Consider the following 17666-nt stretch of genomic DNA (forward strand, 5'->3'; position numbering starts at 1 on the left):
TGCCCAGAATAAAAATTTTGCACCCCTTTTCATTGAGTTATGGCCTATACAGTGTCCTTGATGGGTCATCACAACCTCTGAACAGGGTAAAAGCATCCAGGAGTGACCAGAAAGGATATTCCCTTAGATCCTCTAAAATTTCACCTACTTGGTTCTTGCTGGTTAAAGTTTTTTCCACAGTTCTCAATTCCTGTGTAATGGAGAGTTACACAACTAGCTGACATACTTTGTCAGTCCCTCAACATTCTCAAGATACTGAATGATCGCACTCCTGTGTACAGTCACAGGTAGAAAACAAGAGTCATGCCGAGAAGCAAATACATTGATGTTTAGTCTCCAATTTTGCCCTTTTATTCAGGTGACCCCACAACGATTTGGGCATGCCATGAATAACCACGGAAAAACCCTTTAAAGGATAAGTCATAGTGTTTTAAAAAGCAACACAAAATGTATTTACGTACATAAATGGTAGTAATATTAATGTATCGTAGAAATTCACTTACATAGCAGAAAACATATAACAAGTATGGATTAACAGAAGCGCAAACACAGAGCAGGTAATGCCTATCCCCAGGAGTGTGACCTGTGTCACTATCAATGTCTCTGATGTCACTCTGTCCCATTCTGCCATGCTAGCTAAAATCATATTGTGTACAGAATTGGATTATACACGAATACTAGAATCAAAAATCAAATAAGTAAAAACACAACAGTCATTGTCAACAGATTGTACATACGACAATAAATAGTAATCATGGCCACATCTATCAATGATGCTCCATATTCTCTTGTTGGGCAGCATCCAAATTCCAGTGTACATCTTCTATACTATAGAAGTGTAGGAAGAGTTCATTGCCTACTAGGTACCAGCACCTCCGCCCCCCGGCATGTTGCTGGATATGTGGCAACATACTAATTGGAATGGGGCTTAATGGGGTTGTCCGGGACTTTAACATTCATAGGTCATCATTATTCCTGGTGTCGGCGGTGGCCGAAACTGCTCAGTTATGAAGCTGCACAGCTCCGTTGATGAAATAGTAATGTCCGCCTCCACCCCCCTATTAATTTGAATAGGTGTAGGTGTGTAGTACACGGCCACTATAGAGTCGACTTAGCCCCTTTCACACATCAGGTTTTTGCCGTCCGGCACAATCTGGCGAATTTTAAAAAAAATGGATCCGGCAAAAGTTGCCGCCCGACCAGTTTTTTTTCTCATAGACTGGTATTAGCGCCGGATGGCCTAACGTTTCATCCGTTTTTTGCCAGATCCGTTGAAAATTAGTTTTCTGGCAGACGGAGAAAACATACGGCAAAAAAATGCACAGCAACGGATCCGGCAAAAAACGGATGAAACGTGAGGTGAAAAGGTGGAATCCGGCAACAGATTCTAAAGAAATCGTGCATTTTCCATTCTGGAAAAATCTCTCTTTCTGAAACTAGAAGTCCAAATTATCCCCAGGTTAAAAAAAAAAAAAAAAAGTCAGATCCAGCAGAGAAACTGATCCGTCGCATCAGTTTTTCACAATTTGCAACGGATTTGTTTTTCTTCAAAATTAGCCGGATTGTGCCCGACGGCTAAAAATTGATGTGTGAAAGGAGCTAGCAGTTTCATCCATCGCCAACACCGGGAACAGCTGATCGGCGGAGGTGCCGTATGTTGCACCATCACGATCAATGTTAAAGCCCCTTTAAAAAGAATTTTTAACATTTTAATTTCAGTAAAGCAAGTGAGGTTTTCAATAAAATTTAAGCTTGTATTTAATAATTTTTATACGGTGACAAATCATTTAATAAACAGGATTTCCTAATTAAATGTTAGATTTTAAAGGAGCCATACCAACTATAAAATTATATTCAAGAATTGCTCCAATATTCAAATTTACATTTTATGTATATTGAGGCTACAGTGTGTACATTTACAGTATTGGCGTGCATTACAATCAAAGGGTTTTATATACTGTATACATGGTAAATAGAAAGAGTGATCAGTGATGGTGTGTTTACTGGAGCTCCAACCATTTCAGAGAACATACTGGAGAATCTTCCATACAGAGTAAAAATATAAATGGTAAAAAGTATAAAATGGTAAATCACTGGTATCCTGACCTGCTCCCACGCACGTCTTCCAGTTCCCGATGAAGATGAGCGGTCCTTTCTTCCTCTTCCTGCAACCTCCTTTTCACAGAACGCAACTCTTGCTGAGCTTCACATTTGATATCATTTGCTACGACCACTGCTGTCTGCAGGTCTGCTTGGAACCGCTTCCATTCTTCAGCATCTTCCTATGGTGGAATAACACACAGAATAGCATTAAATTTGGCACTATTGGACTTTTGAAAACAAGGAAGCAGAACAGCATTTTATTTAAAAAGTACCTTTCACAATTTTTAGCATGGAAAATGGGCCACGTCATAGGATAGTGGCTGCAGAGCTAAACAAAACATATTTTTAATCTTTTCATCTCTGTTGCGGAGAAATCAGACTATAAAATTTAAGTTAGAATTTATGTTATGTTAAGTCCAAGGGAGCATTACCGGAGACTCTTTCCTAGGGGCATGTACTTCTCCTCCTCTATGATGCTGACCAATCGTAAGCAGGAGGCATCGTGCTGGTGAAAAAGAACACGCCCCCAGAAAGTCAGACGATCATGCCTTATCCTGTGAGACATAATGATAGCCCTGCTCTCAGCCATGATCTTTGTTCCTTCGGTATAGTATAGACCAAAGCCAAGTGTGATTACAAACCACTTTCATCTCAATGAAAGCAATGAAAACCCAAAAGTCATTATCTCAGTAAATTAGAATACTTTATAACACCAGCTTGAAAAATGATTTTAAAATCCAAATGAAATGTATGTTCAGTAAATGCACACAGTACTTGGTCGGGGCTCCTTTTGCATCAATTACTGCATCAATGCGGCGTGACATGGAGGCGATCAGTCTGTGGCACTGCTGAGGGGTTATGGAAGCCCAGGTGGCTTTGATAGCCTTCAGCTCATCTGCATTGTTGGGTCTGGTATCAGGCAAGTTTGCTGGCCAATCAAGCACAGTAATACTGTTTGTAAACCAGGTGTTGGTAATTTTGGCCGTGTGGACAGGTGCCAAGTCCTGCTGGAGAATGAAATTTCCATCTCCAAAAGCTTGTCGACAAAGGGAAGCATGAAGTGCTCTAAAAATTTCCTGGCAGACGGCTGCGCTGACTTTGGTCTTGATGAAACACAGTGGACCTACACCAGCAGATGACATGGCTCCCCAAACCATCATGGATTGTAGATACTTCACACTAGATGTTGGAAATCAATGTCCCGGAGTCTGGAGGAAGAGTGGAGAGGCACACAATCCAAGCTGCTTGAGGTCTAGTGTGAAGTTTCCACAATCAGTGATGGTTTGTCCTGATGAAGAAGTATGAACATCTCGAAACGCGAAAACGCAACTATACCATTTCTGTCTCTTATCGTACTTTGGACCTCTGGCAGCGCAGTTTCTATAGCCACTCCTCCTACAAGTATAGATCCATTTTGGACACTAATTACTGTATGTTTGCCTGCAGCTAAAGCAGAACTGACAAATGGAATGTCTGCATGCAGGTGTGAATGTAGCCTTAGGACTAAGGCTACGTTCACACTTGCGTACCAGGGCTTTGCGGATGGCTGCGTAGTTCCTCCCTGAGGCTCCGCCCACTTCTGCAGTTCTTTCGTTTAGGCCCGCCTACTTCTGCATGCATCCTGCGTACCTATCTTTAACATTGGGTACGCAGGACATGCAGATGCGTCGTTTTGACGCACCCGCCAACAGTACAGGAACGCAACTTGTCAAAACGATGCATCCGCATACATCCGCATGTCCTGCGTACCCAATGATAAAGATGGGTATGTAGGGTGCATGGAGAAGTAGGCAGACCTAAAAGGAAGAAGCACGGCAGTGGGCAGAGCTTCAGGGAGGAAGTATGCAGCCGTCAGCAAAGCCCCGGTACGCAAGTGTGAATGTAGACCAAGACATTCTTGAGAATACACTAATGGGGTGGGCAATAAATTTTCCTGAGAGGCCACATGAGAGACTGACTGTTGTAGAGGCCAACCCAATAGACTGAAATTAATTATGTTCAATATTGATATCAATATGTTAATTATAATTATTATATTTTTGATAATTATATTAATATTAATTGTATCACTTAATATTGAGCAGAATTAAGTATTATGACATCCCGCTTCTGTATCGTATGAGCACCCCACAGCCTCTTATATACTGTAAGAGCCCCACACAGCCTCCATATATGCAGCATGAGCCCCACACAGCCTCCATATGTCCATCCAAACATCCCATACACATAAAAAAACCACATACTCACGTCCCTCCTTCACCAGTGCAGTCAGCGCAGTGCAAATAGAGACAGCGAGTGGGTGGGCACAGTGTGGCCCGTGGTCGTGGAACTCTGTTTTCCAGCCCCACGGCTGTCTCAATCAGGGGGCCATACGGAGACAGCCAGAGAGCCGGATGTGGCCGGCGGGCTGCACTTTGCCCAGGTCTGCAAATAATTTCATCATTTAATTTCTCTAGGAAATGTTTTTATCAAGATGTGTTCTGAATACCTGCATGTCTTGGCACATTATGGCAATACTTATAAAGCACCAACGTATTCTTTATCATCATAAGTTAAAGATATATATATATCTATAATATAACGCTGGGAGCGTCACTCTGTCCGAAGCTTTTATAGACTGCGCAAGTGCCGGCGCAGTCTGGACCTCACAGAGTGACGCTCCCAGGAGATCGCGGTATGCGTAAACACTGAACGCACACCGCGATCTCCAACGGATAGCAGGGACGCGCCAGGAGGGTAAGTATCAGCTATATTCACCTGTCCCGTTCCAGCGCTGCGTGCGGCTCCATGTTCCGGGTCCTCTGCCTGTGACGTTCACAGTTCAGAGGGCGCGATGACGCGCTTAATGCGCGCCGCCCTCTGACTGAACAGTCACAGCCAGAGGAGCCGGAACACGGAGCGGCACGCAGCGCTGGATCAGGGCCAGGTGACTATAGCAAGTGTCGGGGGCCTAAGCTAGCTGCGACTCCGGCACCTGACCCCCACAGCGCGCCGGTGTCCCCGCCTGCTCAGGCCCCTGGCACTCGGCACCCAGCGACGATAGGCGAGTATGGTATTTTTTTTCATATATCGCAGCAGCATACGGGGCATATAATACTATGGAGCATCTTATGGGGCCATCAACCATAATGGAGCCGTGTACGGGGGCATATAATACTATGGAGCATGTTATGGGGGCCATAAACCTTTATGGAACAGCGTACAGGGCATACACTATGGAGCATCTTATGGGGGTCATAAACCATAATGGAGCAGTGTTCAGGGGCATATACGATGGAGCATCTTATGGGGGCCATAAACCTTTATGGAGCAGTACGGGGCATATAATATGGAGCATATTATGGGGGCCATAAACCTTTATGGAGCAGTGTACAGGGCATATTAACTATGTTACTATGTTACTATGATGGAAGCAGCAAATTACAGAACGGGGGCATGTCAGGATGGGAGCAGCACATGACAGAACCGGGGCGCAGGATGGGAGCAGCACATGACAGAACGGGGGCGCAGGATGGGAGCAGCACATGAAAGAACGGGGGCGCAGGATGGGAGCAGCACATGACAGAACGGGGGCGCAGGATGGGAGCAGCACATGATAGCACATGACAGAATAGGGCAGCACATGACAGGATGGGGGCGCAGGATGGGTGCAGCACATGTCAGAATGGAGGCGCAGGATGGGAGCAGCACATGACAGAACGGGGGCGCAGGATGGGAGCAGCACATGACAGAACGGGGGCGCAGGATGGGAGCAGCACATGACAACGGGGGCGCAGGATGGGAGCAGCACATGACAGAACGGGGGCGCAGGATGGGAGCAGCACATGACAGAACGGGGGCGCAGGATGGGAGCAGCACATGACAGAACAGGGGCGCAGGATGGGAGCAGCACATGACACAATAGGGCAGCACATGACAGAATGGGGGCGCAGGATGGGAGCAGCACATGACAGGATGGGGGCGCAGGATGGGTGCAGCACATGACAGGATGGAGGTGTAGGATGGGTGCAGCACATGTGAGAATGGGGGCGCAGGATGGGAGCAGCACATGTCAGAATGGGGGCGCAGGATGGAGCAGCACATGACAGAACGGGGGCGCAGGATGGGAGCAGCACATGACAGAACGAGGGCGCAGGATGGGAGCAGCACATGACAGAACGGGGGCGCAGGATGGGAGCAGCACATGACACAATAGGGCAACACATGACAGAATGGGGGTGCAGGATGGGAGCAGCACATGACAGGATGGGGGCGCAGGATGGGTGCAGCACATGTCAGAATGGAGGTGTAGGATGGGTGCAGCACATGTGAGAATGGGGGCGCAGGATGGGAGCAGCACATGTCAGAATGGGGGCGCAGGATGGAGCAGCACATGACAGGATGGGGACGCAGGATGGAGCAGCACATGACAGAATGGGGGCGCAGGATGGGAGCAGCACATGACAGCATGGGGGCGCAGGATGGGTGCAGCACATGTCAGAATGGAGGTGTAGGATGGGTGCAGCACATGTGAGAATGGGGGCGCAGGATGGGAGCAGCAAATGTCAGAATGGGGACGCAGGATGGAGCAGCACATGACAGGATTGGGACGCAGGATGGAGCAGCACATGACAGGATGGGGACGCAGGATGGAGCAGCACATGACAGGATGGGGACGCAGGATGGAGCAGCACATGACAGGATGGGGGGCGCAGGATGGAGCAGCACATGACGACAGGATGGAGACCATATACCAATATAAATGCTCGTCACCCGGGCATAGAACGGGTTCAATAGCATATATATATATATATATATATATATATATATATATATATATATATATATATATATATATATATATATATATATATATATATCACATACATGCCAAAGAATCACAAAGAAAATATCCTGCTTAATAAGGCTTTCTATAGTTAAAATCCACATTGTTTCTACATATGACGCAGATTTTACCTTCATTTGCTTAGTGAGGAGCCTTAGTTGTCTTTCCAAATCTTGTTTTTGTTCCTCCAGTTTATCCACTTTATCTAAATAGGAAAAAACACAGATCTCAATTCCAGAGTGATGCTTGACATGATGTAAAACGAGGTAATTCAAAACTGTCACCACAGGGTGGTGCTGTTCCCCCACTATAATGTGAAATAACTCCTGAAATGACAGTCCCATGTAAGGATAGTAAACCGCATCTAAAAATGTTCCATATCTTGCATCATCATATAAAAAATAAAATATACATTTTATTAGGGAGCATTAAATTAGGGCTGTAACAATGCTATACATAGGCCGGAGCTATAATTTAAGGATTCACTCACTACCAGATTACTCAAAATAACTTATGATCCCTATCATTGAGGCTCTTCACATTGATATTCGGTCATTGCAGCAACCAGAAAATTTCCGTTATAGCAAAACTCTGCTATTCCCTTGGATCACATGCCAGATCTCTTTCTTCAATCATTTTTGCCCACTTGCGCTCAGCAACTATTAAAACCATCGTGATCGGATTGGTTCGGTTGGCATCGAACGAACAGTATATTCCTATCTGATCGGTTGCTACATATTTTTTATAATTTCACATGATAGACCCATGAGACTGATAAATGTATAAATAGAACTTTATGTTTAAAGTAGAACAAAAATATACTTTCCTATGACGGTCTGCTTATCCAGCACGTGTCTGGTCCCAATTAAGTTGGATTAAAGGAATTTTACTAAGGAAGTTTGCACTTTGCTAATATTCGTCTTAACCATCAGAATTGCATCCTTTCCTGAAATCACGTTCAATCACAACACGGCAAATGTAGTTCATGTTGTGACTGCCTTGAGATATATAATGGCCAGTACATGTTATATATTCTGGAGAGTCATGTTATGTGGAGGCACAGTCCTACCCATAAATCACGGGTGTACGCTCGCCCCCTTCCATGTCTGGATTTCCCAAGTTTCCTTTGAGGCTGCCCTCTGACACACCACACAAAGTTGACCTCTATTGCTTTATTATCTAATCACAACCAGCTTCCTGCCTGGAAAAAGACAAAGTCAGCAGGAGTTGTGTGTTCAATCACTACACATTATTGCACTGGACTGGGGGGGCAGGGAAGGGAAACAAGACCACAGAAGCCCCTCAGGGACTATGAACTAGAAGAGGCAGAAATCTAGGGGGGTTAGTCTGGCACCGACATGGATGGGTGTAACAATTGCCAAAAAGCCAAAGAGCCCTTTTGATCCATATGAGAAGACATATACTATTGTAGACCCATGATCGTTGGGGGCTCTGTTGGGAGATTTTGCATTGGGCCCCACAAGCTTCAGGTGACATCACTCGGCACAGGCTATAATGGGACATTATAGAAAATGATCAGCTCCAAAACCTCAATGCGGAGGACCGTATAGAAACCAAAGAAAATGTAGGCACAAGCAAAATCCTCCAATACCGATTCTCATAATATAAAAATTATTTTATTGAAGTACAAAATTTAAAAAGAACATTAAAAATTGGAAATGCAACCTAGCCACACAGGTGAGGAAAAAAGCAAACACTGGACGTGATGATGATTTAGTAGACTGGATAAAATGATACGAGGTAAAGAACATCATATAATAACCCTACAGACAGTCTAAAGTAGAATGAAATAACTCTATGATTTAAATACGGTAATACCAAATGTAACACAACCTATAGTGGTCATAATGATCATACAACCAGTCTGAAGTACAGTATGAAAAACTAAACAAAGTGCATAGTATATGGTATATAGGTAAAATAACTATCTGTTAGTGCAGTATCCGGCTATAAATCAATTCTGTCCGTTTTCATCTGAAGGCAAAAAAAATGTATTAAAGAAAAATTCACAGTATGATAAGATCATTAAAGTTCATAGCCTTCAAAGGAAAACCAGAGAGCAATGTGCACACCATAACTCAAGATGGTCAAATGAACCACGGTGAATACAAAGTGAATCTATCAGAGGCAATTTAAATACAACCTTTCTGAAGTCACATACTTGTGTGCCCCTACGCGCGTTTCCATATTCAATCTTCTTCAGAAGGGTTTGCTTTTTTCCTCTCACCTGTGTGGCTACATTGCATTTCCAATTTTTAATGTTCTTTTAAATTTTGTACTTCAATAAAATCATTTTTATATTATGAGAATCAGTATTGGAGGATTTTGTTTGTTCCTACATTTTCTTTGGTTATAATGGGACATTTACTATAGTAATGGGTCACATGCATGTACCATGTTCCGGTAATATGGTGTCCAGACCTGTCATACAAGATTTCATACATGCCACAAAATAACATTCTTAAAAACTTGTCACCCCTAGTAGCACTCTGAAAAGAAGATTAACAGGTTTTACTTGTGAGAGCATGGATATATGAACTGCATTAATCAGTATTCCCATCTCCTAGAAATATGTGGAAGGTGTAATAATAATATTATTAGCAAACTACTGTAGATGGTGGCCCGATTCTAACGCATCGGGTATTCTAGAATATGCATGTCCACGTAGTATATTGCCCAGCCACGTAGTATATTGCCCATCCACATAGTATATTGCACAGCGACGTAGTATACAGCACAGAGCCACGTAGTATATTACCCAGCTACGTAGTATATTCCTCAGCCACGTAGTATATTACCCAGCTATGTAGTATATTACCCAGCTATGTAGTATATTGCCCAGCCACGTAGTATATTACCCAGCTACGTAGTATATTCCCCAGCCACGTAGTATATTGCCCAGCCACGTAGTATATTGCCCAGCCACGTACTATATTGCCCAGCCACGTACTATATTGCCCAGCCACGTACTATATTGCCCAGCCACGTACTATATTGCCCACTCACGTAGTATATTGCCCAGCCACGTAGTATATTGCCCAGCCACATAGTAAATTGCACAGCCACGTAGTATATTGCACAGCGACGGAGTATACAGCACAAAGCCATGTAGTATACAGACTTAAAATAAAAAATAAACATATACTCACCCTCCGTTAAAGTCCTGGCCCTGCGTGCGGTGCACCCGGCAGCTTCCGGTCCCAGGGTTGGTATGGGCGCAGGACCTGTGATGACATTGCGGTCACATGACCGTGACATCATGGCAGGTCCTTGTCGCATACCATCTTTGCCACCGGAACCTGCCGCTTGCATGGTGCGGTCACTGGAGCGTCGCGAGGAGCGGGAAAGGCGCCGGAATGTGAGTATATGATGATTTTTAATTTTATTATTTTTAACATTAGATCTTTTTACTATTGAGGCTGCATACGCAGCATCAATAGTAAAAAAGTTGGTCACACAGGGTTAATAGCAGCGTTAATGGTGTGCGTTACACCGCGGCATAACGCGGTCCATTAGCGCTGCCATTAACCCTGTGTGAGCGCTGACTGGAGGGGAGTACGGAGCGGGCACTGACTGCGGGGAGGATGGAGCGGCCATGTTGCCGCCGGACTGCGCCCGTCGCTGATTGGTCGTGGCAATGGTCATGGGCGCTTTGCCATGACCAGTCAGCGACTTGGATTCCATGACAGACAGAGGAAGCGACCAATGAATATCCATGACAGACAGAAAGACGGAAGTGACCCTTAGACAATTATATAGTAGATACCTCCAATAGGAAACGTAGCATAGTTTTTCTGATTCACTGTCACTTACCCCATTTGCGGGGAATTGCCACTAACAGCTAAATGTCACTATATCAGTGGTCGTAACCATGGATACCTAAGCTATTACAATGCCCTGCACATGGGGTAAGTGACATAACCAATCAGAAGAACTATGCTACATTTCTAATTGCATGTGTTGGCTAATATTACACCTACTACACATTGGAATACGATTCTGCAGATGGAAATTCCCCTTGAACCTTTGTCCTGTACTAAACAGGCAGCATGAATCAGAGCTTCGCTGCACAATTGCAGCCAGGTATGTTTTTCTCTGAAACGCTATGGCCTCAATTCATAAAGACCAGCAATTTTCACGCCTGTCTTGGGGAGGGGCATGCTGGAGTCAGACGCACCTACGGTAATTCATTAAGAGGTACATGCCTTCTGCACAAAACGCAACTTGTTGTGCTCCCATGCGGTCGGCGGACGCGTCAAAACAACGCATCCGCATGTCCAGCGTACCCACTGTTAAAGATAGGTACGCAGGACGCATGCAGAAGTAGGCGGGGCTTAATGGAGGACTTACGCAGCCCTCCGCAAAGCCCCCAAATTCAAATCTGAACTTAGCCATAGTTAGTGACGGCCTTTAAAAAAAAAGACAAAACGAAGCTTTAGTCACACTACCCAGGTCCAGCGTATAGCCTCCACTGATGATCCCAGTGTTTATTACTGTTTGTAGAGCTGACGTCACATTCACAATACTGCAGCCAATCATTGAGTTCAGTGGCAGCGATGAGCAAACGTGTTCGGATAAGGTGTAATCCAAGCATGCTCGGGTGCTAATCGAGTAATTTCGGCGTGCTCAAATAAAATGTTCAAGTTCCCGCGGCTGCATGTCTCGAGGCTGTTCGACAGCCATAACACATGCAGGGATTGTCTACTTACTTTCCAGATCACTGAGGAGTTGGTTGTTATGTAGTTTCACAGCACGATGTTGTTCCACTTGGTCCTCCAGTTCAAAAATGGTGTCCTTCATGTCTTTTATCTCGGACTCTCTCTCCGAGCTCCTTTCCTGAAGCTTCTTGTTTGCAGATTTCAGCTGCTCTTCCCTCTGGTCCCCCAGCTCCTTCAGGTCATGGCACTCGGTCTCTACCTGTGGCAGATTAGACAGGATAAAACCATTTAGTCCATGATTCATCATTACAGGTTCTTTAAGTCAAATTTGTCTTTCTTTTTGCACTTGAAGATTTTGCGCCAAATCAAATCAATCAACACAATATTTGATGAATTTACAAGAATTCAAAGATCCTTTTTTTTTTTTCTTTTAAATCTTTTTTGCATCTTTTTAGGCTTCTTTCCTACATGGGGAAGATTTTCTAATTAACTAAATTAGGATACTTACGTTTTTTCATTGTGTTTATGTTTTTTCTTTTACATGCTTCCCATCACCTTTTTACTGCAGCTTTTTCTCCTTGGTATGTAATGTTTTAAATAAAACTGATATTTTCAAGACTTCCTAGTATTTGGCTGTAATAAACCCTTATTGATAAAGTCATGTGCGGATTACTAACGTTTTTAAAGCGTCAACGCTGTGGAAAAGCTCCAAGAATGCCGATTAATTTTTTCACTGTGGATTTCCCTCATCTCATTCAAGTCTATGGGGAAAATCTGCAAATAAAACATTTAGGGTATGTTTCCACAGTCAGTAAATGCTGCGGATTGGACGCTGCATTAAGCCGCAGCGTCCAGATGGGATTTTATGAAATCCTATCTCCACTATATGTGGAGGGATGCCCCCGGCTTCCCTGTGTAACCGGACATGCGCCGCGTCTTTCCAGACCGCAGCATGTCTATTTATCTTGCGGAGACACTCCATCTCAGCAAGATAAATATCACTGTCCAATGTATAGGGTGCGGTGATTCCGCATGGATCAATGAACACATGTGGAATCACCGCGCGTACAAAAGCCGGTAGCGCTTTGGATGGAGCGGACATGTGCTGAATCCGAAGCGCTGCTAATACTGACAGTGGAAACACACCCTCACTGGAACAAAATTTGATATATTGGAAGTTTTAAAAAATGCACCGAGGGGCACTTTTACGCTGCGTGAAAAAAAAAAAAAAGCATAATGCGCATGAGATTTCTAAAACTACCAAACACTTATAAAACTAACATGTTGCGGGGGTTTTTTGCACAACGAATATATGGGAGTCAAAATTACATCAGATGCTCATCGTGGGAACTTCACTTTAAAGTTAAAAGTTACACGATCCTTTTAATGTATTGCACATTGGTCTTAAATTGCGCCTGGGGGATATCGGAGTAAATTTGTGCAAAAAAATGCAACTTTTTTTTTTAAAAGACACAAATTTAGAATTAGACGAAAATATTTAAAATCAAACTTGCAAAATGACGACCTTGAAGCCCTGGACAATAATACGGTTTGTAACCCTGTGCAAAATAGGTTATATAATGTGTTCATAAAATTGGTCAATTTATGATGTTCTTTTTCTATATGTAACCTTTACCAAATACAGACGTGCCCTGTAAACATTGCACCTCAATGCTGTGTCCTTAGGGCATACAACTGCACCCTTAGTCAGGAGTGTTTCCAAGCCTTGGCCTACAGCACTTGTCTAGGACGGCGGCTCCATAGCTTGTTGTGTTCATCTGCTCAGGGCTCGGCTGATCATAGAATCATTCCTAATTTCATAAGTCACTAAGGTCGAACAGGATGAACGCTGACTGTGTGTGAAGATTAACAATACCGCAGGGTACAGACATTTACCGCATCAACAAAGGCGTGTCCATTAGCACATATGGAACAGGCCCAAATGTTCAGAGCCCTGGGGTTCGGCTATTACATCATTCACCATGATATATTCATCACACCATGATCACCAGGAAACAACAAGTGCCAGACTGTACACATCATCCCAAAGGAAACGCTTAATACTTCAGATAAGATTGCAAACCTCAGTATCATCCCTGACTCATCCTCACCACTAGCAGCTCGGAGTTTACATTATGAAGTCAAAATATTATTATAGCATTGAAACTTGTAAAACTAAAATGTCACTAGTCTAGAGTGATTTCTCACAGCCCTATTTGTAGCCTCTCAGTCTCGGTGTTGGGGTGCACTATGTCCATATCTGTATTATATGCTCCAAGCTTGGACCACAATACTTGACCTGCACATGGGTCTCCTGAGCCAAACCAACAGCCTCAAAATCTTATGCAGTATGATGCTATTAGTTTGGCTCAGAAGACCTACGGTCAGGTAGGATTTGTGCTCCGAGCACAGACCATATAATATTGATGTGCGAATGCACTTTTATAGACAACGACAGGATTGCCTGCTGTTTCATTGAACCAAACTTAATGGATGTGAACACCTTCACAAGTATTTATTACTTAAATAAGCACTCCCACAAAACCTTTTCTTGCCTAAACCTGTCTAAATATACATGCAGTGTAAGTGTGGTAATCGATCACAGCTTTCCCCAATTTCCAGCGCTGCATTTGCGTTGTTTATGCGCATGCGTTCGATATTTCCAGGAGGGCATGCCTCAATGGGTGTGTCTCAAAACAGTTCCTGGACATGCCCATCGAACGCATGTGTACGCATGTCCTTGCGTGCCAATGCGTTTCCATAGACAGTAATGCGTTGTCTTGACGCACTCCATCCGCATGCGGATGACTGCGCATAATTGACACCTCGAAAAATGCAACATGTTGTGTTCGCCGGACCCCGCCGAACACAGCGAAATGACGCATGCGTATGCATCCGCATGCAAATTGATGCAAATGCATGTCCATGCATACACTATGTTAAAGATAGGTACGCAAGACGCATGCAGATCTATGTGGATCAAACGCTGTGCAAAGATACGCACATGTGAAACCAGCCTTACTCACGTGACTCGTATTCCAAGTTGCTGGAATTACACTGCGCTCTGTGTGAGCTGGAAGTTGCTGTAATAATGTATGTCTATAAAGCTTCATTCTCCATAGACTGACATTGTGAGCCGGTAGTCACTTTTACAAACTGAACTCGGTGTGATCCAGGGAGTTGAAACAGAACCCGGTGTGATCCAGCGAGTCGGAACAGAACCTGGTGTGATCCAGCAAGTCAGAACATAACCTAGTGTGACCCAGCGAGTTGGAACCGAACCCGGTGTGACCTAGCAAGTCGGAACAGAACCCGGTGTGACTCAGTGAGTCGGAACAGAACCCGGTGTGATCCAGCGAGTCAGAACATAACCTAGTGTGACCCAGCAAGTCGGAATAGAACCCGGTGTGACCTAGCAAGTCGGAACAAAACCTAGTGTGACCCAGCAAGTCAGAACAGAACCAGGTGTGACCCAGCGAGTCAGAACAGAACCCAGTGTGACCCAGCGAGTCGGAACAGAACCCAGTGTGATCCAGCTTGTCAGATTATAACCTAGTGTGACCCAGCGAGTCGGAACAGAACCCGGTGTGACCTAGCAAGTCGGAACAAAACCCGGTGTGACCCAGTGAGTCAGAACAAAACCCGGTGTGACCCAGCGAGTCAGAACAGAACCCAGTGTGACCCATCAAGTCAGAACAGAAGCCAGTGTGATCCAGCTTGTCAGAACAACCTATTGTGACCCAGCGAGTCGGAACAGAACCTGGTGTGACCTAGCAAGTCGGAACAAAACCCGGTGTGACCCAGCGAGTTGGAACAGAACCCGGTGTGACCCAGCGAGTCGGAACAGAACCCAGTGTGACCTAGCAAGTCGGAACAGAACCCGGTGTGATCCAGCTTGTCAGAACATAACCTAGTGTGACCCAGCGAGTCGGAACAGAACCCGGTGTGACCCAGCGAGTCGGAACAGAACCCGGTGTGACCCAGCGAGTTGGAACAGAACCCGGTGTGACCCAGCGAGTTGGAACAGAACCCGGTGTGACCCAGCGAGTCGGCATAGAACCCGGAGTGATCCAGCGGGTCGGAACAGAACCCAATGTGACCCAGCGAGTCGGAACAGAAGTCATGTAGTCCAGAGGAGGATCAAAGGGGGAAGAAGCTCGAGAAAATGACGATCGATGAGTATGCCAATTTGTATTATTGAGTATATATCTAATTTGTGTATTAATAATGATCATGTACTCAATTTTTAAAAAGTAAAAAAACGAACAGTTTTTAACTTTTTTTTTTTAAATTTTTTGCAGCCACTGGGGGCTGACATTTTTATGTGAAGGTGAGTGTCAGTGCACGTCACTTAGGCCGGAGTCACACTAGCGAATAGCATTCGATGGAAGAGCGTCAGATGTGAGGTGCTAATGACACTCGGCTCCTGCTCTGCTGCAAGTGGGAGCTGAGTGTCAGTGCTCTGTGCTCCGTAATTTCGCCATCTCCTCTGCTGCCGCTGTCAGCATATATTCAGTAGGTGTTTCACTCGCACCATACTTGTATGGGTGCGAGTGAGCCGAATCTCGCTGCCGATCGCAGCATGCTGCGATTGTTCTCTCATGCTGAATCAGCATGAGAAAATAATCTCAGATGTGAGCTGCCCCATAGATTAACACTGGGCCGTGTTACTGTTTTATTGCATAGAACTCGGCCGTGTTAAACAGTAGTGTCATTCCGGCCTTACAGCAAATATGGCAGCCGAAGCCCGTATGAGACTACAGGCTGTGTCCAACCACATTTCCAATATTGTGGCTGCTTCAGCTGTGAAATGAGTACGCCCCGTGAGCTGTCCAGTTTATAGGTGTGGGGAAAACCAGGCCTCATTTTATTGTAGCCCAGATCTGTGCTTCGAGCTACAATTTTTTCCTGTCACTGCTCACACAGTATTCAGTAGCAAGCGGTGACAGGAGGTGCAGGGCAGCGGCGGTGAGCACAAGGCAAGCAGTCTTAAATTCATAGGCGGTGTGATGCAGTGACCCCTGTTACAGCTAGGGGGTGCTGTGTGTGCTCCTCAGGATATACATGGAGGCATATCTGTGGTTATATTGATGGTGAAACAGTGACTGGCAGAATTGTAAATGGCCGATGTTCGAGAGCTGGGCGGGTTGGACTATCCACACACACACACACACACACACACACACACACACACACACACACACACCACCCATCTATGGGAGTGGTTACAACTACATAATGTGACCATGGTGTGGTAGCATAGTCTGTAGTGGTTCCTGTGTATGGACCTGAGTAGTCTCTAATGGAGACTGTGTGAGATTGGGTATTGGGAGGTCCTGTGTGTGGACTGGATCCCTGAATAGCGCACTGTGAGGCCGTGGATCTGAAGACTGGTGTGTTGAGAGATCCTGGGAGTAGGATCAAATCCCTGAAGTGCACTTAGAGACTTTTGTGTTGGACGATCCCAGGTGGGGACGGACGTCCTGAATAGCGCACTGAGTGGCCTGTGTTGGAAGGTTTGGGAGTAGGATTCCTGAATAGCACAACCTGTGTTGGAAGTCCTGGGAGTAGGGTTCCTGAAGAGCACATGGGAAGGAGTGGATGCAGAGTCTGCAATAGCACTGCACTGGGGATGCTACAGCACGTCTGAGGATCTGGACTGTCAGGTGGCCTAGTGAGCAAGGCATTGTCCGGGATGGTGATCCCAGGTCAGCAGCTTCCCTGAGAGAGAGGACTGACATGAGTCAACATGTGGAGCTGGAGCTCCTGGAAGGTAACCCAGAGTATGAACTGTGTGCACCGAAAGGGGGTCAGTAATGAACTGTATGGTCTCCCACGGTAACTGGAAGGAGTAAGGTCCAGCATGCATGTTTATAGACTGCAACCTAATGTTGTGTGTTGGTGCCTGATGTGCTCCATGGACATTAATGAACTGTTCGGCATGCGGTCGGCCACGGTAACTGGACAAAGTGGTCTGTTTTTTGTGAGTCCCGTTGCTTAGCGAGTGTCCCCCAACACATGCAGTAAGCGCTATCTTACAGCGGACATACTGCCAGTTC

General features: G+C 45.2%; 1 protein-coding gene across 7 annotated transcripts in view; it reads right to left on the bottom strand.

Annotated features, from left to right (window-relative positions):
• The window catches only part of LOC138672775 (cytospin-B-like), a 461361-nt gene that overhangs the window by 150976 nt on the left and 292719 nt on the right, over positions 1-17666 (bottom strand). For all 7 annotated transcript variants that reach the window (XR_011319773.1, XR_011319774.1, XM_069761119.1 and 4 more), the window contains 3 exons: positions 11659-11866; positions 7060-7133; positions 2107-2282 (listed from right to left, as the gene is read on the bottom strand). Coding sequence is in view for 5 of the 7 variants with exons in the window: in XM_069761119.1 (XP_069617220.1) it covers positions 2107-2282; positions 7060-7133; positions 11659-11866 (458 nt within the window). In the remaining 2 variants the exon portion in view is untranslated. The remainder of the gene's footprint in view (positions 1-2106; positions 2283-7059; positions 7134-11658; positions 11867-17666) is intronic.

This window comes from Ranitomeya imitator, chromosome 3, assembly GCF_032444005.1.
Source record: "Ranitomeya imitator isolate aRanImi1 chromosome 3, aRanImi1.pri, whole genome shotgun sequence".
NCBI lineage: Eukaryota > Metazoa > Chordata > Amphibia > Anura > Dendrobatidae > Ranitomeya > Ranitomeya imitator.